Source organism: Choristoneura fumiferana, chromosome Z (assembly GCF_025370935.1).
Source record: "Choristoneura fumiferana chromosome Z, NRCan_CFum_1, whole genome shotgun sequence".
Taxonomy (NCBI): domain Eukaryota; kingdom Metazoa; phylum Arthropoda; class Insecta; order Lepidoptera; family Tortricidae; genus Choristoneura; species Choristoneura fumiferana.
The window spans coordinates 9,029,234-9,047,242 of NC_133472.1; the positions used below are offsets into that span (position 1 = coordinate 9,029,234).

Here is an 18,009-nt window from a genome sequence, read left to right on the forward strand (position 1 = left end):
ATTACTTTTTAGTTGCTTCGTAATAAATAAAAATAGTAAATTGGGTAGCCAATTAATTAAGATACATCAGATTATACCATACAAAATGAATCGGGGAATTGCGTTTTAACCATTAACCTGTCCTCTCCCAGAGGCACAAATTTGTGCCCAAATTCCTTTGATCCTGTTATCCTGGGAGATGACAGATTAAGAATAGTTAAGTACGTCATTCGATTAGTTGTGTCAAATATCCCATTTAGGAAATATTAAAAGGTTCTTGTACTTCATGATTTTCATGAATACACTGTTTTGATTGATTAAATAATTAAGATTAAGATAAGAGCTAGCTAGAGCATGAAGACCATAGACTAGATGGGCTACAAAACCTAATCTAAAAGAGACAAACTACTGAAAATCTTAATTTCTGTCTATTTTTTAAAATTGATTTGGACCGCAAGAAAATCCTAACTGGGTTGCTTGTTTGACATGCCTGGTATAGATTTACACAGAAATTATTTCTCCACATGTATTTTCATCTTAATGAATTCCATTAAAACTCCTAAAAACCTTTTAATAACATCAACATTCGTGACCATTAATGACCAGTTTGAACACAAATTAAAACTAAATTAACACGCAAAACATTTAAATTGCGACGAAACAAATAACGTGTGAATTTATTTGGCAGGAATAACGTTTGCCGCTAAGATTATATTAAGAAAACTATGTATTTTAGCTTTTAATCGCCTAATGTAGCGTGTTTTTTTGGATAAGTTAGCCAAATTAGCTTAAAACGTTCATTAAAACGGCACAAGAGGATAAATTAAATTTGCTGCAGTAGTACCATCAAACTCGTCTCCCACGTCACGTTATGGAAGGCATGGCATATAAATTTCATAATGAAGCGTTCTCGGTTCTCATGGTAAGGCGACACGCGTGTCCCGCAGCCGCAATGGGTTTCGGTCTATCGCGCTGCTACCTGCCTGTCGACTACGAAATAAAATAAAAATATACATACATACATACACGAAAAAAAAGAAAGAAAAGAAAGAAAAAAAACATTTATTCATTAATACTAACTACAAATAAAAGAAAAAGAAAAAAGGATATAAATTTTGTCACGAAATGGTCCCAACTCAGCATGATGTCAACCTTGCGGCCGACAAAACTATTTGAGGGAATGAATGGATACTTAATTTCACTTGATGTATACCTAACTAACTTGTATCAGTTACGTAGATACGTAATGTGTGAAATTCGTTAAAATAAAATACATATACTTAATACTCGTATGCTATTTGTAATTAAAATTAAGTATACCACAGACTCTTATATTCCGAAGCAATAAGGCCGTATTAACTTATTTTTGAGAGTTTCTAATAGATACCGTTATTAATTTGTATCGAAATAAGAACTTGACATCAGTAATGATGTGAATACATTTAATGTAAAAATAATTAATTATTTATATTGTATTAATAAATAACTCGTATGCTATTTGTAATTAAAAATATCCCTATTTTCTTTTGGAATAGTTAAAATAATATGTTTAAAATAAATAAATACTTAATGCAGTTTCACGTAACGTTTAGAGCTTTAAGTCAAGTACTGTTGGAATGGGTAGGTGGGTAAAACGGAGTTACTTCTCAGGCTGGCCAATTACGTGACCGCAAGCAATCAATTACGACAATGTTACGCAAACTTACAAAAATTCGATAAGGCTTGCCTTATACTTTCTAACTATACCGCTGTTGCTTCAAGGCATTTGGCCGGGCGAGGCCCGCACTCACGGGGCTATCGTGGGCTCGTGGCCATACACCACGATTCCACGTGTGGTCAAACAAACAGGGTCTTAAAACATGTACGCACTTCTTACTTAGATATCAATCTAATATTAAGAACTTCCAACGACTTAATTAAACGTAACTGCCGACATTTCGTGGTTTCTTATCGTAACAGCGTATCAGCCACTTTGTCGCAATTAGATAATTAAAATTCTGATCTTGTATACTTGGAACGGCCATTCGGCCTGCCATAGATTTTAGGACGTCGTGCAACGTTAATTTTTTGAAGCTAAACGTTTATATGCTGACCAGAAAACTACATTGTAGATTTGAGATACAATACTATGTTTATAAGTTATCAACCCGCCGTTCTCGAATAGGTATAATGTTTGGACCTAACTAGTTTACAAATTCAGCCACCACAAGGAAGACTTTGACATACCTAAATATAAACATTTTATTACTTATCGTACAATTTAAATGAGCGCATGTTTTTTCGGTCCATTCGCTATCTTCTTGGCCTAGTAGTTAAAGACCTTTAATTGATCACGACGGTGTTTTATGTATTCTCGAAACAATGTCTGATGTGATGTCATCCACCGCGCTTCACATACATATTACACTTTGCCTAGTGCCGATGGCGATGACTAACAATCGTCAGAGGAGCCGACGACCCGCTCCCGTTTCGGCAAGATAAGCCGCGTCCGTGGGAGGAACGCTTCCCTGACCTCTCTAAACTTATAATTGAATGATGGAGCTCTAAATATTCAGGCAATCGATTTGGCCTCCGATTAATCGCCAACTACAGAAACATCTAAGAACTAAACAGTTCCTGTTTAAAATCGCTGATATAATTATTTTGACTACAGTAGGTACAATATCCACCAAACCATAGGGAACTAGCGTACGCCGACTATGCCGAAGATTTCATTTCTTTCATCCAGTTTAGGCACTCCTTAAGAGCGTTTACACTCGTACTTACCTGCTGAGCTGGCAACGTTGCATTTTTGATCGTTTTTCTCGATTATTCCATAAAAATTGAATGAAAATTAAAAATGTTGACTAATATATAAGTTAATGTATCTACTCCAATAATTATTCGTTATAGACTTTTATTTTCTTTAAAAACCGTTAATAAGCATTAATTCGTTTTTAAAGAATATAAAAGTCTATCACGATTAATTAATGGATAAGCTCAGCAGGTATAAACGCTCTTAACACTTAGGGGCTGTTTCACCATCCATTTATTAGTGTTAAACTGACGGTTAAATGTGATGCCGTCTCTATTTGTTTTGTTCGAATAGACGGAGACGGCATCATATTTAACCGTCAGTTAACACTAATCAATGGATGGTGAAGCAGCCCCTTAATGTTAATAATAAGTGTTAATTTTAATTCAGAACTCTGCGCTAATAATCACAATAGAGCCTGCACCTTATATCTGCCGCCAATCTCCTATTATGTCAGAATGTTTCTCTGTGCGCTTCCGCTTCCTACTGATCAATTGCAAGTCCGTACCATGGGCCCATCGCTGTGAGTGCATGCGGCAGACATGACAAGCCCAGTCCTACTTCAGCTTAGCGGTCTTAACGCGGGTTTTGGTGCGCAGTTCGGTGTTTCTGATGCGATCAGTTCTAAGTATACGAACACCAAAATACTACGCTCCATTGCCCGCTGGCAAACCTTGAGCCTGGACTTTTGAGCTTCAGTTAATGACCAAGTTTGAGCGCCGTAAGTTAGGATGGACAGCATACACATAGCAACGAGTTTACGCATTAGCGACAGTGGATAAGGTTGCCCTTCATTAGCGTCTTCATGGACCAGAAGCTCTTCCAGGTATTATTGATACGTCTATCGATTTCTCTTACTGCTTGTTTTCGAAGGATGCTATCTGGCCAAAGTAAGTATACTCGTCGATATACTGCATGTCTTACCCATCAACCGTGACCTTACGTTTCACGCTTTTGGTCATTAACTGTGTCTTTGCTCTATTCATTGTGACTCCAACCTCAAGGCTCGCCGTGCTCATGGGAAGCAGATTGGGCGAACAAGACAATGTCGTCAGCAAACCGAAGGTTGGCTAACCTTCGGTCGCCAACATTAATGCCCATTTTCTCCCACAAGACCGCGAGTTTTAAGAAAATCTCCTGGAGACAGGCAGTGAAAAGTTTTAAAGAAAGCAAAACGCTATATTTAAGATTTATTAGACCTTTGCTTTGCTTTTATTACTTATCAATCGAACAAAAGTATGTTTGTAAGTAACGTTATGCGACGATAAAACAGTTAATTCTTCACTTTATCGATAACGAAAGAATAGAAGTGGTACCAATAATATTTACACAGTTTGCCAGTATGCATTGCCGGTTTGCGTAACACCTAACTGTACTAGTATGTCCGTGGTGCAACACATGTGTACTCAGATGTACATTCCCTTTGGCATTTTTTCGAACATTCCCTAGTAATTCGTTATCAGGAAACGCCCAAACTACATTCTATAGGAAATAAAGCCAAGCGGAAAGCAATCATCCTTCAGAATTATGCGATTGGATGAGCATTCCAATGGATTCAATCCGTATAAGAAATTGCAATCCTGCAGTTATCCGGATATCGGGTATAGTTATCCTGATTTATGGCGCAGGCCCCGGTGGCCCCCAGAGTCGGTGTGCCCGGCGCCCCAGAGATGCATAATTGCCCACTTCTGTAAAACGAATCCCTCAGCTCTAGTCCCCTGTATTAGAGAGTGTTCATTAGATTGTTGGCACTCTCCCTCGGTCAGCCCTCACCCTAGCTTTTAAGCTGTCGGACTCGGAAAATCTTACTCACTAAATAGTTATAACACAATTAAGATATTTATACCAAGGGTAAAAAGTGTCATAGAATCAAGCACTGCACAGGTAGCTCTAGCGGCAATAGGCCGTTCGTACACAACTTACACAAGCACTGTGAATGCGAATTCATGAAAGAAAACAAAAGCCATGCGACAATTCATAAACATATATCATACTTTCTCGTTTCTACTAAACAATGATTTCCCTGAATAATTAACAAAACTGCAATACCTACCATAGGAATTAAAGCTGTGTGAATGCGAAATGTATTATTGTGTTAATTAGTGCTAAGTACAATTACGTGTATAAATAAATATAATCTTACTCTCTAGCGAAGTATTCGTATTTAGATTAAGATAAGGAAGTTCACGAGATAATGTTGTTTGCGGAGTAAGAAACAATGGCCGGTGCATGGTGGCTACTTAGTGTCACGCCGGTAAATGGAGAGTTTACTTTCTACCTACATAATGTCATTCACAGGCGCGGCACGCATTGACGTCTGCCTGAGTAACGGAGCTGGGTGACGCGTACGCCGAACATCGTTCCTGAACTTAGACACACTTACTAACAATTGATACTTGTTCATACATAATTTTCATCCATTAGACACGATTTATGAGTCGCGTTCGCGAGTCCCAGGCAATGGGCTGGTGTCTGTATGGGAATATCTTCTACATTTCCGACGTTTTCTAACTCTAACTGATAAGTGAACTGATGTAGTAATTAAGACCTAAGTAGATAAATATATTTTGTAGTTTGAACTTGAGCAGTTATTCTTACAACTGATTTGTTCTTTCTAAAGTAGGTAAATTCGTTAGGACTTACGAGGATATTTATAAGAATAGGTGGTGTTAGTGTAATCAGTTATTTTTTCCGACAATAATGTATTTTCTTTTTAATTTCTTTTTAATTAGAAAATAAGTTTAAGGAAGTATTATTTTAAAAAGCCTTTTTAAATTACCTAAAAAATATACTTAAGTAAATAATTTTTATTTTTATTCTGTTATCAAGAAACATATTATGCAATCATCAAGTTAAGAGGCTACGTTACCCACACAAGTACCGGTAAGACATAGGTACATTTGGTGCAACTGTTTGCCTTGGCTTATTCTAGGTTCAATCAATTGCATCATGCATAATGCTACCCAATGAGAATACCAACAAAAAGCATTTAACACGAGACATGACACAAAACGCTGTGAAACACGCTGTGCGTGTAATAACACCCGCTCTAGTGTCACCTACTGACTGCTGCGCGATGTGCTTAGCATACAAATGCCTGCGATGACTAAATTCAATTTCTTCTCTTCGCGACTAACTCCCCGGTCGTGCGAGAGAGCGACGTGACCGACGCCCGCCGAAAGTTTCTGATACAAACAATACTAAGAACATGACATCGGGACTCCACGAAATTCGTGTCTCGAATATGTTTAATAATAACCGCTTACACACGTAAGTATTGTATTCATAAACATTTTTGAGCGCAGATTACATTTACTTCAGGGCTCTACCGTGTATTTGAATTATATTTTAGCAAGTGGTAAATATTTTTACCTATTTTATACTTTCTTTAGGGACCAATCCGCATGGAGTGAATTCCATGTTTTCACTAACAAAAGATCTGAATATGGTCTAACGTCAAAATGGAAATTCCGATCAAGATTCATTTAATGACGTAATGAAGGATTGTGAAAAGCAATTAAACCGTCTCTCTGTTCTCTCAACTCAACCTAAACTGTTACTACGTAGGTTTGTGTTAGTGAACGACCCATACTACTAAGAAATACAACGAGGACATAGCGAGGACTGGTTTTTATCAAGTTCATGATTTCTACCTTAGATTTCGGTCCCTAAAAATTGCTATGCTATCTTCACAGAAAGGATTAAATATAAAGCGGCACGGCTTTTAAAACTTACTTTTTGGGAACGGTAATAGAATAAACAAACGCATGATTGCAATGACCAGATACCCGAGCCTACCAACCTACTGTATTTTTTGTTAAGTAATGTGCAAGTTATTTTTTGCAATAATCGTATAGTAAAACATTCAAATCAGCAGGTGTTGCTTTGAATGAATAAAGAAAATAAAATATGCAACAACGGCCCGCACGCATGGCTCGCTTAATATCTAGATACCCATTGGTCCGTGATAGTGAATGATTAGTTCCAGTAGGTACAAAATATATGTGAAATTGCATTATGATTGGTTGTACACAAAGATAATTTAATTAGTTAAATACCGTTTTTTACTTGCTAGTTATTATTCATTAGGTTCCTTTACATTATGGTTGCTCATCAGTCATCAATCAATCATATGAACGCTCAACGCAATATCCATTTTTCTATGATCAACAGTAGGTACGTGTACGAAGAGTCTATTAGTATGGGAATGACGCAACTAAAGTTTGAAATATCAGGACTAACTGTCTTAAATTATACGTTTTTTATTGGTTAATTGCAATATAATGGCCGAATCAACCTTCCGAATCCAAATGCACTTTTTGTTAATGGGTATCATCAGCATCCTAAAATCTTAGTCACGCGATATCTTGGCAGCATGCAGTGATCCACTTGCCAGCTCTGAGGCGATAGCGATTATCTGATTAATCTTTTGTACCCAGATTATCTTTAAGAGGTCGATGGATCCAGATCATACACTTATCCGGATCTATTTAGTTGTGTATTTATCACTAGGCGTCTGCGTTATATACATACGAGTATATAGCGCTATTGACACTGTTAAAGTCACCTAAGTGATTGTCATTTGTTTAGATCTCGTGTCGTACCTATGCTAGAAATTAAACCAAATGAGGGTTTCATGACAGGAAAAATATCGATGGATAGCGTTAGTAGGTACCGTGAGGTCCGTTTGACGCTTCAGTTTTGGATCAGCTCGTTTAGTTATTGAACCAATCACAAACGTGACACAAATGCCAAAGTTGTCAAACGGATCTCACGATACCAGCGCAAACTAGCCTTTCGCATAACCCTCATTAAGAATTGTTGCCGCTAGTACTCGTAATAATTCTTAACGTTTAATTTTAAGAGCACCTTTTGAGGACACTTTTGTTATTATAGATTTTATTGAGACGACCAGATGGCCTAGTGGTTAGAGAACCTGACTACGAAGCTTGAGGTCCCGGGTTCGATTCCCGTGTCGGGGCAGATATTTGTATGAAAAATACGAAAGAACAATCTCGGGTCTTGGGTGTTTAATATGTATTTAAGTATGTATCTATCTATATAATTATATTTATCCGTTGCTTAGTACCCATAACACAAGCTTTGCTAAGCTTACTTTGGGACTAGGTCAATTGGTGTGAATTGTCCCTTGATATTTATTTATTTATTTATTACCAACTCAGGTGAATTACAAGAGAGCAGGTAGAAAGCGAGTAAATCAGCCCTGGTGTGGTGGACCGAAACCCGATAGAAAACCACAACGCAGGCCGTATAGTTTTCACTGTAAGTAGGGCATACGCGAATGGCCAGCTCTCTTGGCGATAAGGTCGACCATATTATAATTAGACTCGATTAATATTCATAATCACAGTATCTACTCGTAATTACCTTGCCCATTCTCGTAACCCTGAGGATCCTCCAGACGTTTTGCATTGAATGTATCAGTATTGTATCAGATACATTGCATCTCTATTATCGTGTTAATAGTGTACCTATGCTGCCTGTAGTGGTTCTCGGGTGGGAATCTATTAGTACTTAACTACATCTAAACATATTGTATACGTTTCTAATCATTCTAACTCAATAGAGTTGCAGAAGGCAACTCACTTAATTTATATTTATTATGCTCGGCACAATTTAAAGCTATAAGTACTCGCGTTTATTCACTCACACCCTATACGAGTAAGTATGGTAAACAAAATATTCCCATCGCACTGTACCACAGGAATGACATAGTGCATCAGAGAAAGACAGAGAAAGAGGGTCATGGCGAGATGTCTAGGCGTTTGATATAATAATGATATAATTCACAAAACACTTTTTACATAGTATAGGTAGGTATTGTCCTTCATTGGCTTTGACGACCGGATGGCCAAGTGGTTAGAGAACCTGACTACCAAGCTTTAAGTCCCGGGTTCGATTCCCGACCGGGGCATATATTAGTGTGAATAACACGAATGTTTGTTCTCGAGTCTTGGATGTTTAATACGTATTTAAGTATGTAATTATCTATATAAGTATGTTTATCCGTTGCCTAGTATCCCCATAGTACAAGCTTTGCTTAGTTTGGGACTAGGTCAATTGGTGTCAAGTGTCCCATGATATTTATTATTGGTTATGTTCACTAGCGAAGATTGCAAAGGAAGAATCGGGCTTGACAAATACACCGTGTTATTTTTAATTTCCGTTAAGTTTTAGGGGGACAATCTACAGGTCAAATGAAGTTAATTTCTCCTAGACACTAATATCGCTTGACTCTTACCGTTTAAAATACAATCAATAATTACGACAATTCATTATACGCAGTAAAACAGTGTAAAGGTTCTTACTTAATGTTGTAAAGCTTATTTAAAGCCCTTAACTAAAGTGTTTTTTCACACACATTTAGGAAAATTAGAAAGTTAGCTTTTTTAATGATTGTCTTATGTGTCATGGTAAGAGTTGTGTACAACGCTCATTTTGAGGCTTAAAGACTCCAGAGTCTTAAAGACTCCACTATATTTGAGAATTGAATTGTCTTATATTATGCGTATGAAACCATCTTTGCGGCCTTAGAGTCGTTTAGCATCGAGTCTTTTGGGGTTCGAGTCTTTAAGCCTCGACATGAGCATTTTTCACAACACTAGTCATGGTACTCGTCAAGTTGGTGAATTTTACATTTTGACTTCAAAGAATCGGACAGGAAAATTATTTAGTCCAAGTTGAACAATATCAAAAGGTCAGTTACATTTGACGCATTAATTATATCTGATGACGTGATCGTCATCAGGGAAGAAGCGCGATGGCGGCACCCGCGCTCAATTAAACTGATACACAATTAACCGCACTCAATGGGTTTTGCGTCATTTCAATGGTAAAGATTTAACTGTTTCGACTGTACCTACTAAACTAAGGCCATGTTTACATTATTTCAGTAAAATCATTCCAGTAGCTGACACTGCCGTGCTCGGATCTTGTGTAACATGTTTGGATTGTGAATTGTGACCCCGCAATATATCGGCATACTGACACGACTCTATTGGATTTATGTGAACAGGGTCTAACACATTCCGCACTCCACAACTTCACAATTTCGCCCAATGTTGTAACGACCGCCCGCCAACTACTATCACATTCGGCAATTAGACGCAATCATGAAAACGCGTCTACAAATCAAAATCAATTCACGCTATAAAATAGTCCGAACGCATGTCTGTCATCGTTACGCTAAGATGATCTATTAAACCGTAATTGCCACTGCAGACTTTAATACTGACAAAGGCGTTTTGTTGACTAGTGCAGGTATGTAAAAAAAACAATCACGCTCGAAAAATATATGGGATCTTAAAACGAAAAATAAATCACCATACTTAACTGCGGGTTACTTTGACCAAAAATTTTGGTAGGTTTGCAAACCTAATGTTTTAAGCTTTCGCGGTTTCCAGTCATATATCCATACTAATATTATAAATGCGAAAGTGTGTTTTCACCTCAGCACGTCAAACAGGCAGGTTTTGCTACGCGAAATCGGTGAGAAAAATCGCATTTTGCTCACTCCGTGAGACAAAGTAACTTTTTAACTATTTTTTTTTAAATGCCGAGTACAGTGTTGGGTCTACTCACTGAATTCCAAATATTTGAACTTTACTTTGATCTGTCATTTCGCTTTAACACGATAAAAGCGAGAGATAGGATCAAATGTGTTGATTACAATTTTAAATTCAATTTTTGATATTAAAAATATATCGATGCCTAATAAATTACATGACAACGAAATATTTCCAAAATGTAAAATTTCCCGATCTTTTAATAAAGTATGCAACCTCATTGCACGAAAGCCGCTTCTCTTGTTTTTTTTTATAAAAGAATTCCGTATACTGCCTCTACAGTTGGAATAAATATTTGTTAAATTGAATGATTTTTTAACAAAGCTTATTTGTGTATTTGATATTAAAATACAGTTTGAGCTTCCACACGTTCCTAAGAAAAGGGGTCTTAACAGACGTACGGACAGACAAACAGCCAGAAAGACGGACAACCAAGTGATCCTAGAAGAAATCCGGTTGTTCTTTTCGAGGTACGGAACCGTAAAAAATCATACCCTATACTTTTATGGTATACCTACCGACCGAGTTTATCATAATATAATGGTCAAATCGCTTTAACAAACATGGTAAATAAACTGAAAGTTAGACCATTAAATGTAAACTTCAGGAGGCGTTACAAAATGTCCAACATTTATTTCGATTTTACTTACGGCTTCTCTGACGAAACTTCTACGAAAATAGCACTATAATGTTATAGGTAGTACCTATAAGTATATTACGAGTATAATCAAGATCTAGAAAAGTTTTCAGACAGTTTGCTAATCTCATTTTATTCAGATGAAGAATCGTGAAACGCCGTCGGAAATAGGTATTATAAATAGAAGTATTTGATGATCTTCACCTATTCAGACGATCGACTGTATTCTGATTTAAGCAAGGACAATAATCAGATATTTTTTAACAGAACAGGAGCTCCATTGGGAGCAGGCTATCTGGTTCAATGGTTAACAAAAGAACGACCTGTCTTGTAAATGTCTGTTATTTTTCTTCGTCTGCAAAGTAACTCAAAGATATGCCTAGTTTTTTGAGTTGCCTGAATTCCACTTTTTTATTGCATTAGCTACTACGAATAATAATTCTCGTTACGTTACGTTGTCATTGCTGTTAGTTTATTGCTACAAATCCTACAAATGGAATCACAATCGAAGCGTTCATTGCTAGCGGTTACGTTTCTTGAGAATTAAGATTCGTAGATTAGCTATGATTCCGAAGTCCAAAAGTAAAGGAAACAACCAATTCTAACACGAATGTAAATCTCAAGAAATCGGTCAAGTCCGTGTCGAGCCATGCGCGGGTTCTCAAGAGGATTCTCAAAATGGAAAGAAGTAATATTACCGAGATATTATGTAGGTACGAAGAAGACTATGCATGTTATTTGCATATTTGTGTGAAGTGTATTTAAATAGGTAACACACAGATAGATATACTTTCATTTACTCATTCAATCCATTCATTCGTGCCAGCCCTTATGTTTCGACCTGTACTAATATCCATACTAACAACACATCTTTGCAATGTTTTGTTTTGGAAACTTGCTAAAGAATGTGACCTTTAGCTCTCGGCTTGCATGCTCACCTACATCTTACTCATTGAGCACTTACGTAAACAAGCCCCGAATAACCGGACGGCAATGTAACGTTCAAAATAGAAATTGCACTAAATACATGCAAAATCCAATGGCGCGGCGGCGCGTGGAGGTAATTACGAATTACTAAAGTAATAAGAAACAAGTTTAATGAAAACAACTGATTGATATGTTTTATTTTCTCTGGTTATTCAAAGTAAAACTTTATCTAACGAACGGTCAGCTTTTGCAAAGGGAAGGGTAAGATAAGACCATCTTAAAGTCATATCTTCGCAGCAGGATGACAGAGGAGCGTTTGAATGGACTGGCTTTAATACATAAACCATCAAGACATGGCGGTCAAAATGAACGCTTATTAAACGCGGGACATATTTAGCAGGAAACAAAAGAAAACTATCTTCACTAAACATGTGATTTTTCTATTGTTTTCATACTTTAATAAACCTTTATATAAAAATACAATACAATATTAATGTTGATTATTTTTGCCCGTCTGCCCCTTGTGCAGAAAAAAATCCTATATCCTTGGTTGATGCGACCGTATCCTATTTTCAATCACCTAGAGTCTAGGCGAAATATTTTTCTCGACACACTAATTAGGATTATCTAGGTCCTAGGTAGGTTTTTGTTGGATTTAGTAGTTGATGTCCGCGATTACAATTGAGGATGTCATAGGTAATTTTTTAAGGGACGGAGACAGGCTTGTCTGATATCGGGTATCGTGATACGTGTGACGTCGAAATATCGGGAATCCCTTGTAGTACACGCGGTCTATATCCCTTAGAAATATATGTGTAGGTACTTAATGTAATTAACCGTTACTTATTAAAAACTGTTAGGTTAGCATGGCTAACACGACCGGCCGGGTTTCTCTTAGGAGGACAGTCCCATTTTTTGCGATGTGAAAATGTTTCCGTGGTAAGTTATGTGAGGCGCTCTTACTTTAGGGACAGAGCATTCCGTCCTTAAACCTGTAGCTAGGTACAATAGAGTCGTACCAATACGAAACAATCGACAGCGGCGGCCTTACCCATTGCTAGGCTCCGGGCGGCAGGTCTTTGCGAGGCCCTTTGTCCTTCGTGAAAAGTACGTAAATGATGCGAAAATATAGTTAAAAAATCTATATTTTTTTAAATTTTCTTGGGTTGTTGCGCGAGGCCCCTGCAAGAGCGAGGCCCCGGGCGATTGCCCTGTTCGCCAGCCCCTAAAGCCGCCGCTGGCAATCGAATCGAATATGAACCTGCGTGATAGCTGTTGAGGTGATCTTACAATAAGCCAACTTACCGCATCTATCGAGCCAACCCTCAGCTCGGCATGGGTACGGGATTGTGACCGGCCGATCCTCGGTCCTCATCTTGCACTCACTGGCTGTCAATTCCCTTGACGGTAGGTATATCACTTCACATCACACTGTATTTATTTGTTTTTTTATTAGTCAACCGGCCACAGCGCAACACACTAGGTTCTCGATCGCCACACCTTACTTTCACCTGGTGATAAAAAGACAACTACGATAATCACAGAAAACAAACAGCAACGACAGAATTCATTCATGAGGTGTTTAAAATTGAACCGGAGTTGATAAATGTTCATCTTTTTCGAAGCGCCTGTTTAAGGCCGGTCTCAAACAGCCGGAATAGCTGAATTTCATATTATTAATTCAGAAAAGCACGGAAATACATACATTTTCACTATTCGCCACACACATTCCGATTTTTTCAGATTAGGTATGATCATTACCTGTGTGGCGAATAAATAGTGAAATTGTATATGCATTTCCGTGCTTTTATTAATAATATTAATTCATATTATGACAGCTATGTAGGCCGGCCTAAAACGAAGAAACGCAATGGTTTTATGGCGATTGATCGAATGAAAATACATTTGTACTTAAGGAACTGTTTTTATTGTAAATTGTCTCTGGTCTCCGCGATACAGGCCCAGAGGCTAGTGTGGAGTCCGCCGATGAACCTTTATTGTAACATTGTTATACTTATTTCAAATCAATTCTTTTAGTCTTATTCTTTATTCAAAATATTTAAACTTGACGTAAATTTGCGTCAGCGGTAGGTAGGGGACAAGTTTAAGTAAGTACTGGATAAATTAAACTTCATTTGTTTAGCTCAATTTTGTTTCACGTTTCATGCTAAGAATAATAAGTAAATTAACGTGTGCTTACTATCGACTTACCTATTCAGTTTTTAAATCGGTCCAGTAATTAATTAGACAAATAGGTTTATTTATTGGGTGTTCTTTTTTTAGGGTTTCGTAGCCAAAATGGCAAGAACGGAACCCTTATAGTTTCGCCACGTCTGTCTGTCGGCTTAGCTTAGCTTAGACACTATAAATGCTAGACAGTTGTAATTTAGCATGGATAGGTATGTAGCAATTATGCCGACAAAGTGGTTAAATAAATATATATAGTATTTTTAGGGTACCTTCCATAGACGTAAAGTGAGGGTGATTTTTTATCGTCGTCGTTAGTGTGGGTTATCGGTAAATGGTTCTTTTCTTTTATATAAATCATTTCAGGGTTGAAGAGACGATTTTTCGATACAGTCATTCATTTGCAAAATATTCAACTTTAAAGTGAATATTTTTAAGAAAGTCGATCGTCCGCCTCCCCTCTAAAAGCTAAATTGTTATGTAGTTTGACAATTTAAAAAAATCATGATGTAGTAAATATCCTTAGGTACCGCTAAGTTTGCTTGAGAATTTTGTTAGTAGCTTAAGAGTAAATATTTAGCAGCCAAGTCTACGGTTACGGACCCCTGGGCGTGTCCGACACGCTCTTGGCCGGTTTTTTTTTAACTACCATTTGGCGGGTTCAATTCCCGGTTCAGACAGTGGACTATTCAAAAAATGTTGAATGCAGTTTACCTATAAGTATTGTTTACAATTTTTTTCAGTTAAATTTTCTATTACAATAAGTAAAGTACTTTATTTTAATACTTTCCTTCCATGTGGCCTAGCCGTGGGACCACCCTCTATCTATAACTGAACATCACAATGTAGTATGTATTTATTTTTAGGGTTCCGTATCTCAAAAGGAAAAAACGGAACCCTTATAGGATCACTTTTTGTCCGTCTGTCTGTCTGTCTGTCAAGACCCTTTTTCTCGGGAACTCGTGGAGGTATCAAGCTGAAATTTATATCAAATCTAAGGTCTTCTGTCCCTTGGAGCTGTGAAAAAATCAAACTTCTAAGCCAACGCAATCAAAAGATGCAGCCGTTTATGCTGCAAATTTCCGCAAATTTTCGAAACTCGCAAGGGAATCAAAACCTACAGGGTACTTCCTGTGCTCAGAATCTTGAAATTTAGTATGAAGGTAGCTAGTATAACACAACCAACTAGAAGTCTGAAAATCTTGATTTTTGTCTGTCTGTATTAATGATCAATATAATCTGACCCCACACTGCGTACACTTTATATACACTGGATGTATTAAATCACTCCGAAAAAGCGAGAAATATCTTCAAGACACGATTCCTGTTTACTTACATACCTGTAATTTGTTATGCAATTGGGCCCAGATATTACCTAATTTTACAAAGATTCGGTATCAGAACCAAACTAACATAAAAATGTTTACCCTGACTTTAACTGAAATAATTTTACTTATTTTAACGCCAAATATAGCTGTTTAAATTTAACGAATATTTAGATTCGATAGTAAATAAATACCTACTTTATCATTATTAGCAAATACTATGTTGCGAGCGAATGTTGCAACACACGCACTATGTAGGTACATGCTGATTATTAATATTTAATAAGTTCATAATAAATATTAATTAAACATAATAAAATCTTAACATAATAAAAAAGTAATACTTCGACGCCGTTTAAAATGAAGTATAATTTATTATTTGCTCACCGTTTTATTTCATTAGCAATAATCACAACACGTATGTATACCCACAAAAAAAGCTGAAAGTTCATACAAACATAATAAATACGCGCACGTGATTATCACACTCCGTCTCACATAAACACGTCCATCCACCACAAGAACTCACAAAAACTGATTGAATGAGATTGGATTGGATTGGATGGATGAAATTTGGTTGGACAGAAGGAAAAGGAATAGATAGATAGAATATGTTGACTTGATGATGCAGAGCGAGCGAGGTCTCTAGATTATTCGCTCTCTTTTCTCGGTGCGAGTGAAAGAGAGATTATACTTCTCTGTCATCTCGTATTGATTCGCCTGTATACGCCATTCAAGTTAATATAAATAAGCAGATAAACTAGTTAAACTACTATGAAAATAGTTGTAATTAACTTTGTTTAGTTTTATGTGTAAATACTGTAAATGCCGAGTTGGAATTTAATTTAATGAATTTTATACTATAACTTGACGTATGTATAAAAATCAAGAAGTCATAGACAATTTTAAGGTCGATTTCCGTACAACATTAGTAAACTGTCCATTAAGTTCTACCCAATTGTATTCCAAATATATATATATACTTGACATGTATAGTTGTTGTTAAATTTAAATGATGACGGCAATGGCAAAAAAAAAACTAATCTGGTATCATTTTTGAGACTGTCAAAATTGTCATTCTAGCCCGTCTTAGATAGTTTTGATACTTCTTCTACCCATAATTATAATTATAAATGCGAAAGTGTGTGTTTGTGTGTAACGGAGCGACGGATCGACGTGATTTTTGGCATAGAGATAGTTTATGGGAACGAGAGTGACATAGGCTACTTTTTATCTCGGAAAAATGCACAGTTCCCGAGGGAAAAGCGCGCGATGACCGAATACCACGCGGGCGGAGCCACTGGCAAAAGCTAGTAAGAAATAAATAAAGAATTTTTTGTTTAATTCAATATACCATCCTCAATATGCAAAATGTTATAAGATTATGTTAGAATTAAAATGTTAGAAGATATATTCAATGCCAATCTGGTCAAAATGGTCCAAAAATTGTTGCGTCTGGACTGTATGTAAATGGGCACTGACTCATCATCATCATGTCGGCCGAAAGACGTCCACTGCTGGACATAGGCCTCCCCCGAGGCTCTCCACTCAGACCGGTCTTGTGCTTTTCGGATCCACCGTGATCCCGCGATCTTAACCAGGTCGTCGCTCCATCTTGTTGGAGGCATCTTGTTGGGCACTGACTAAGGTCATAAAATTTACCAAGAGACTCCTAAAGTGCATCATTAACTTTCACATATTACTATATGAATTTTGATGCAGCTTGAAAAGTCCCAAGTATAATTTAAGATCTGGAAAATTTTAATAATTGCTAAGTATCAACATCGTTTAATCAGTGTACATCAAGTGTTGTCACCGTGTCAACCTAATTTTTTTTCATTTACCGCGGTTTCTCGTGCACAGCTTTCGCTGGCCAGTCTAGTATGGAAAATGTCTAATACAAAGGCGCCTGTTTCGTTGGGGGAGAAGACCACTAGCACAGAAAAAGTAGTTAGTTTAGTAGCAGTAGTAGTAGAGTAGCGTAACGAATCAAACTTTAATTCTTTTAGAATATTCCTAGTTCAAGAGATAGGAATGTTGTTTGGACCATTGCAACAAGGTATCTACCACGAATAGGTAAGAGTACGAGTGAAGCATTTAATAGGCGAGGGATGGAATCCTTTCCGGAAAAGATCAATTCCTGAATCGATAGTAATCAAAGTCTGAAAAATCGATTCACAATAAAATTTAAGTCCTTATAATCATCTATTTTCTTTTCTAATTAATTTTCAAGTTCGCATTATCGATATAAGAAACTGCTGGATAGATTTTGATTAAATTTAAATAGGATTGGCACATGATTGTCATCAGCATTGATTAAGTGTGAAAAGAATCATCAAAATCGGTTCACCTAGAAAAAAATGTGGTAATACACATAAAAAAAATAGTTGAATGGAGAACCTCCTCCTTTTTTCAAGTACCTATGTTGTAAAAGAAACTCGAATCGAAAATAGGTCATATTCAGTGTTAGGTCTCAATTAAGCAAATCAATTTTTGGGATCAGTAGGTAAATTGATCAATCGATCTCAGATCGCCTCCTCCTATGGTGATATATTATGAATCAGCTGATGAGTT

General features: G+C 36.9%; 1 protein-coding gene across 1 annotated transcript in view; it reads right to left on the reverse strand.

The window, feature by feature from the left end:
* Positions 1 to 16,031, reverse strand: part of raskol (Ras GTPase-activating protein raskol) — a 183,630-nt gene extending 167,599 nt beyond the window's left edge. The window contains exons 1-2 of the mRNA XM_074111572.1: positions 15,823 to 16,031; positions 13,229 to 13,434 (exon numbers count right to left, since the gene is read on the reverse strand). Of these exons, the coding sequence (XP_073967673.1) occupies positions 13,229 to 13,298 (70 nt within the window). The 5' untranslated portion in view covers positions 13,299 to 13,434; positions 15,823 to 16,031. The remainder of the gene's footprint in view (positions 1 to 13,228; positions 13,435 to 15,822) is intronic.
* Between the last annotated feature and the right edge of the window lie 1,978 nt (positions 16,032 to 18,009).